Source organism: Neltuma alba, unplaced genomic scaffold, assembly GCF_004799145.2.
Source record: "Neltuma alba isolate B1F8T4 unplaced genomic scaffold, ASM479914v2 tig00012582_pilon, whole genome shotgun sequence".
NCBI lineage: Eukaryota > Viridiplantae > Streptophyta > Magnoliopsida > Fabales > Fabaceae > Neltuma > Neltuma alba.
In genome coordinates, this window is record NW_021637034.1 from 81,059 (window position 1) to 88,325 (window position 7,267).

A 7,267-nucleotide genomic window follows, 5' to 3' on the forward strand; every position below is an offset into this window, starting at 1 on the left:
AGTTTTATTTCATTAAAAATTTCAAATATTTTCGTTTTATTATATTGATAATTAACCTTATTATAAATATAATTCCTGCCAAAAATTATTGTCCTTTTTTTAGATTTCAAAATTTTCAATTATGATTCATATTTCTAGAGGATAGCATATTTTGCATGTTGTGTTTTTCATTTTCCCTTTGTAATTGAGTCTGTAACTTTTGGCTTTAACAACCATCAGGTTGACGTGCCGGAGTGGTTATCGGGCATGACTAGAAATCATGTGGGCTCTGCCCGCGCAGGTTCGAATCCTGCCGCTCACGCTTGTTTTTGACCTTTTTATCCCTCATTTCATAAGTGAAAACGACAAGTCGCAGCTCGCGCGGGAAGGAGCTGTAGCTCCCGCTCAGTTCTCTTTATTTTTATTTTTTAAAAATCAATTGATTGATTTTAAATTTAAAATACAAACGCATTAGACAGAAGCCGCTCTTGGTTCTCTTTCCCGCGATATTTTAGGGCTCTTACAATCTGTTCTGCTTTCTGGTTCTCTTTCGAGCAAAGCTCTGGATTCTGGCCGGTTCTTCTCTTTTTGCCTTACACTTTTTGGTATACTCCTTCATACTGGGTTGATGTTGTAATTATTGAGTGATTTTGGAATTTCATAGTTAGAGTTTTTTGTTTAAATTTTGTGTTTTGGGTGCCAATAAACTTTATTGCACTAATGTGTTGAGTATTTTCAGGCTAAGAGCTGGGTTTTGATTTCTGAGGATGCCCGGATTCTGCCGATGAATATGACGTAAGAAATTTTGTCCTTGCTGTATTGGAACCGAAGGAAAAGAAAATGCAGAAATTGTTTATTTTTATTTTCATGCAGAGATAAGGGAAGCAGCATTCGAATGTTTGAGTTAGTTCCAAGTACTATATTTGCTTGGATAGTTTGAATCTCTGTAAATGGATTTTCTCATCTGGTGAATTAGATGAAAGTATCGAAGTAATGTCTTCTGGTTTCTCCGAATCAAGGGAAAATAATGTATCTAGCACTTGAGACCATCTTATTTAGGTGATGTTTTTATATCAGATATTTTGCTTGTGCTTTGCGTCAGGAAGATGCATGCTTCGGATAGGGGCAGTTTGTTAAAAAATTTCTTTAAAAAATATTATAGTTAAGCTGAACTCTTGAGTGTGCCGGAATATTAGGCTAATCATGAGTGTTTTGTTAAAAAAAAAAAAAAAAATCTATTTTTAGCTTTTTTATATTAGTTATTCGAAATAACTAGTTCAAATAAGCCATTTTTCCCACCTGTTATTTATGAGTTTGGCTTATGTTTTCCCAATTACTCCCTCATGCTCCGAACAACTTTTTCTTGTTTAGCCTAGCTAAAATTATTTATTCTTTCCTCTAATTTTGAGCAAACTGACCCCAAGTGAATGTCTATGTTATTAGACAGCAATTGAAAGCCGTATAATTATTATTGACCCTAAATTAAAAGAAATGCCAATGGTTCACCTTAAAAGCTTTATTTTATTGGTGAACCAAGGTTTGAATTCTCACTGGGAAAGTTGCTCACATTAAGTGCATGATAGTGTCTCAAACAAGATTGCCTAAAGGATGCTTGTGCCTAGCCAAAAGAAAAGAAAAGATCAATTTTTATGAGATGGTTATTCGATCCCCTTATTTTTTTATAGAAGTCAATTGAAAACTGATGATAATGTAATACTACTGTTTTACCCTTTTTCTGCTGGAAGCTATAGTGTTTTATCTAACCCATGGTCTTTTTTCTTGGTCATGGTGAGAACCTTGATAGATTGAACTTGGAAACTAATTAGCAGTCGTTAGACTTTTAGGCTTTTATTGTATTGTTATGATAATAATCACTTTTCATGCCTCTTCCTTTTACAGCCGTTGCAAAGTTCCAATAAACCTATGGAGCAGGCGAAGTCCAGAGTCAATGTTAACCCAGGGCCATTCAACTCAGGATATTTGAGAGGTCCACCATTTAATGATAGGAATGATGTCGTTTTTATGGAGGCCAAAGATTATCCCCGAAAACGAAGACCAGCTCTAGGCCACAAACGCACACATTTCTCATTGAAGCCAAATAAAATGTAAGCTTTACTACTATCCTTCTCCCCCTCACGCTTAAAAAAAGTGTCTTTTTTGTTCATCGTCAAAGAATTAGTTTCTCTGGAGATTGACTGTAAACTCTCTGTATTTGTCATGTATCCACCTGACAGTTATCCTAGTGAGACTTTAAAACCAACTCTGGACATTGATTATATGAAAGATCCGGAGGAATTTTTCATGGCTTATGAACGGTTGGAAAGTAAGTCATATCCTGATTAACTTGCTGAATACCCATTTGTTGGTATTTCTAAATTTTCTTTTTGGAATTATAATTGATCCATAGATGCCATAAGAGAAATACAGAAGCAGATGGGTGGTGTATCATTTGAACTAAATCAGAACAATAAATCCCCTTGTGCGCGGCAACGTCGACCAGTACTCTTGAGAAATAATCAGTGGTATCATTAGAATACTTAATCTCCGTTTTCTTGCATCTTTTATGACTTCATTACATTGTCTAACACCGTTATTATGCATGTCAGGAGGGTAGTCAGGTATAGGCATCGGTATTCAGTAGGAACTTCTGAAAATAATTATCATGTGCCTTCCTTTCAAGAGATATATGAACCAAGTAGTCAAGGTTTTGATGGTGAGGACACAGGCAAAAATGAGCCTTGTCTTGCATCACTGGAGAGTGAACTAACTGGTATGTGACTTCTACTATGTGGAGTAAAATTTGCTGTTATTATCTTTAAGTGCATTATATTCTGTCACTCATTTTGGCCTAGCCTATGATAACTTTTTGTTGCAGACTCTTCTGTTGTTGAAGGGAAGATAGGCGACATATTGAAAGAATTGCGGCATAGCACTTGTGATGATCTAGAGAGAGATGTAGCCATCCCGCATTTGCTAGATAGCTTACAGATCAGATCCATTACCTTACAAAAATTATCCATCCCAGACTTAGCAAGCAATCGAGTGACTGATTTGAAATCTTTTGGGTGTGACATGTCAAAGCCAGGGAAGGTTTTATCTGACACAGATAATTTGTTGACAGAGATGCGAAATAAAACTGCATTGAAGCAAAGACAGGATGCAAGAAGTGCTTTGCGACAATTACCTTCATCTTCTTCCACCCCACCGAAGAGTCCATTTGCTCTCCTATCATCACTATTGAAGTATTGCTCATTTTCAAGTTCTTCAGTTGATCCATTTCCTTTAATTGATGATGATAATTTGCCCACAAGAAACACTTCTGTGGTGAATCGGGAAATCAATCTTATCAATTCTGGAGAGGCAGCATCATTCGTTAAAGATGGCTGCGCTGGAGATTGTGCCATTACATCTAGAAAATCCAAGGAAGATAATTCAGAGAAACTTGGTTTTGATGCTCATATTGGCTCAAAAGAACCACTTGTTGACATTGATGTGGAGATTGGACACAGTGACATGGGCGATGGAATTATGGATGTTCCTGTATGCAGGTCAAACTCTGAGGTAAATTGTGCTTTGAGATTTTGAAGACCGTGAGCGTTTCTTTGGATCTTTTAGTTTTATCATCTTATGAGTTTGTGAATATTGTGTTATGGCAAGGTAAATGAAGCAAATATGCAGGAGGCGGAGTGTTCTATGTCTAGAGATGACTCAGATCTTATTTTGGTGAATCCAGTAGGTATGGGTATAATAATCAATTTCTAAGATACAAACATGAAAAATATAACTTTGCTGAATTCCTATGGTGAAACTAATCGGTACATCACATTAATGGCTGAATTGACTGTTTTAATCATTGATAATATAACATTACCCAGAATTTCATGAACTTGCTACTTGTTGTAACTAGTAAGAATACTTGAACCTTGATCTAATATGAGGAAAGAACCTAGTTTTAAGATTTAATGTTATGTTTCCTTTTTTTGTCAACTCTGTTGTGGCATGCATTAGCAGATCAATCAATTCCTGTTGGGCTTCAATCGAATGCTAAAGATGAATGCACGATAACATCCAATGATGGTGAAGCGAGACAGTGTTTGCAGGTTATTTACGTGATAGAGATTTTCTGTTTTGTTCAATCTTTTCACATGCATCTTGATTTTAATAATTAACGCAGAAAATGAAATCTAGCACCTGATAGGGCCTAACATTATAATTTTGCATGAATTTGGCTACCCCAGTACAGTTAGTTCTGTCCAACCTTTATCCTATCTGAAAGGCAAAATAAAATATACTATATATTATACTGTCTAATTAAAATAGATGGTTTATGATTGAACTCTTGCTTTCAATATTCTATCCTTAAATAGTTTCTAGAATGTCTAAGCTTTGAAAATCTAAGGAAATTATGCTTTGGCTAGATGATTTGGAACATCATCCCCCATTTCAGTGTGGTTTCATTATTTTGCACCTAAATGCAGAACTTTTGCTTGGTTGGTATACTTGTCTTCCTCTTGTGGCCGGTTTCATATTGAATTCGGGAGCGAAATGAAACGTCTTTGGGACTATTGACTCAGATGGATATGTTGATGAGTAAACTTTACTTGCTGAATAAACCTTGTCCAAGCATAGTTTATTGAAAGTTCACTTAGTAATAACCATTTGCGAAAATTGTTCGGTATTTCAATGCTTTGCTGCTTTCTGCGTAAAAAGTTTATGCCAGAAGGAAGAAGAAAATATTAAAGGCAACAAGGAAGCCATTTGTTTTATAATTAGCAGCTTCTATAATTATTGCCCCCCGTGAAGGTACGAGAGAAAACCAAAGCTTCCAAGGCATCTGTTAAACGAAGGAAAGACAAATCATACTCGTGGAGAGAACAGAAGAATGAAAGACTTTCAAGGAGGCAGAGCCTTGCAGGTTTGAACTGTCACATTGATCTCATTCATTCATTTTCAAAAACTTGCTTAGTATATTGAAATATTGCTGTGTTTTTGTTTTCAGCTGCCGGTACTTCTTGGAATTCTGGAGTAAGGCGAAGCACTAGAATCAAGACAAGGCCTCTGGAGTACTGGAAAGGAGAAAGACTTGTTTATGGTCGCATACACGAGAGTGAGTGTAATTAAAAGCCTTACTATGGGATGTGCACATGATGAATCTAGAGTTCTCACCTATAGTGAGATTACTGTAGACTAAATCATTTGCTAAATCATGACTAATGTGGATCTGATTATAGCCGTTTGTTTTACGCTGGTCTTTTAAATAATATGGCAGCTTGACTTTTTTACTTTTTTGGAGGTTACTAAATAGAAACAATAAACTGTATCACTAACAAAAGAATCTTGCAGCTGAGTGCTACTAATGGTTTAAGCTGAAATGTGTTTTGTCTTGATCTGCACGTGTTGCTACAGTCAAATCAGACAAATCCTTGCCATGCTACCTCTAAAGTTGTTGTTGTTGTATCATCTTATGGGTTGCAACAATGATGGAATTGTAATATAATCTTCCGCTCCTAAATGTAGGAACTTACAAAGGAGTTGGTTTTGGTGTTAAATTTAGAATTTTAATCTGTTTTATTTTTCATATTTATTTTTTTCAAATTAATTTATTTAATTTATAAACTAATGTATATAATCTAATGTTACATCGAAATATTTAAGAGAATTAGGTCTTGTTTGTTATAATTAAGTAATTTATTTAGTTTGCTTAATCCATTCAAATTAACTAAGTGACTCTTACATTAACACCAGAGGAGTAATAAATTTGATCACTGCAGGTTTGGCAACTGTCATTGGGGTGAAGTATATGTCTCCAGGAAGCACTGATGGTAAACCAACTATGAAGGTCAAATCCTATGTTTCAGATGAACACAAGGAGCTGCTCGAAATGGCTTCTAAATACTGAAGCGTTATTCTATTGAAAACACTGTAAGTTTTATGTCATAACTTAGATTGTCTTTCTTTTATTGATAAAAAGCGATAGGATACATAAAATCACTTGTAATCCTTGTGAAGTTAAAAAACCTTTTAGAAAACTGCTCATCTGAAAAATAGTCTTAATTTTTATGAGATATATATATACAAATATAAATAGTGAGATTCCTTTCAGATTTTTCAGAAGGTATTGGACTCACATACTAGTTGGAGCAGGTTTGGTTGGCCAGGATTTTCAGTTTTTAGCATCTTGTGTTGTGGCCATTATTTTAAGAATAAATTCTGAGATGTATCATTTCATTAGGTACCAGACGAAAGCTAATGTAAGCTTTTGCTGTATAGAAGAAACAGCCGAAGAATTTGTTGAGTTGCATTACGAGGGAAGAGATTGTTTGATTTAAGCAGAAGAAAATACTTGGGATTAATCAATTCAACTCAAACTTGGTGGAAATAGGAAAAAGATATTAAAATATGAAATATTCATGACCAATTTACTAAAATTGTGTGGACGAGTGACAGAAACAATTAGATTTTGATAATACTTCAATATAAACTCATAATCACGTATCAGATAATTTTATTTCAAAAATTATGTAAGATGATGTTACTTGCATTTGATCCGTATGCCGCCAGAAGTTTGAACAAGTCTCGGTTCTCGGGTGTCCAGGAGAATTCTATCCAAAAGTTGATGTCTATGAATAATCTTACTTTGCAATAAACAAATTGGTTCTGATTTTAAATATAAAATCTATATAATTAATTTATAAAATTAAGAAATTATTTAAATTAATTATTAGTTATTTCTCTTGTTTTAAATATAAGACTGTTTTTGTAGTGTAAATTATATTATAAAAAGAGTCTTATATTTAAAATCAGAAAGTAATATGGTTATTTACTATGGAAACTTCTCTTCCTAATTGAGACACTTTTTATGTGTGTAATCAAAAGGAATAGTATAGGGCAAAAATTATAAATCTTGGAGACCAAGTAATTAGTCTTGTCTTTGAAATCAAAATTGTTGGTTTCTATATTTAGAAATCAAGGTTATTATCCCAACAATGATTCCAGAACAATTGAACAATTACTAATCAAAATGAATTTGATCATTCTGATTTAGCAGAAACTTCTAATTGATTCTATGACGTTTCAAAATTCATCAAGTCAATATCCCCCTTCTGCAAGGCACCTAGATGAACTAATTAACCGCCTCAAACTAACTGTTCAAAAAAGAAAAACCTGATCTAAACTCACATGACTTGATCTTAACCAGGCGTAAGGTTTAAACTTTTGAATTGTTGGGTTTTTGATATAATACCTAATTAATTAATTTGAGTAGATTAAAAATGTTAGTTAAATTAGT

At 34.1% G+C, this 7,267-nt stretch overlaps 1 protein-coding gene and 1 non-coding gene across 2 annotated transcripts; both read left to right on the plus strand.

Moving 5' to 3' along the window:
- Nucleotides 1-219: 219 nt before the first annotated feature.
- Nucleotides 220-301, plus strand: TRNAS-AGA (transfer RNA serine (anticodon AGA)). The gene has a single exon. It is a non-coding gene; the product is annotated as a tRNA-Ser (tRNA).
- Nucleotides 302-518: 217 nt separating this feature from the next.
- On the plus strand, nt 519-6,319 carry LOC114728916 (uncharacterized). The gene is made up of 12 exons (XM_028915869.1): nt 519-584; nt 1,879-2,084; nt 2,214-2,302; nt 2,387-2,501; nt 2,586-2,749; nt 2,855-3,540; nt 3,637-3,715; nt 3,991-4,079; nt 4,783-4,894; nt 4,979-5,086; nt 5,751-5,901; nt 6,083-6,319. Exons 2-11 carry the CDS (start codon nt 1,903-1,905, stop codon nt 5,876-5,878), a joined length of 1,752 nt encoding a protein of 583 aa, XP_028771702.1. The 5' UTR covers nt 519-584; nt 1,879-1,902; the 3' UTR covers nt 5,879-5,901; nt 6,083-6,319.
- Nucleotides 6,320-7,267: the final 948 nt, after the last annotated feature.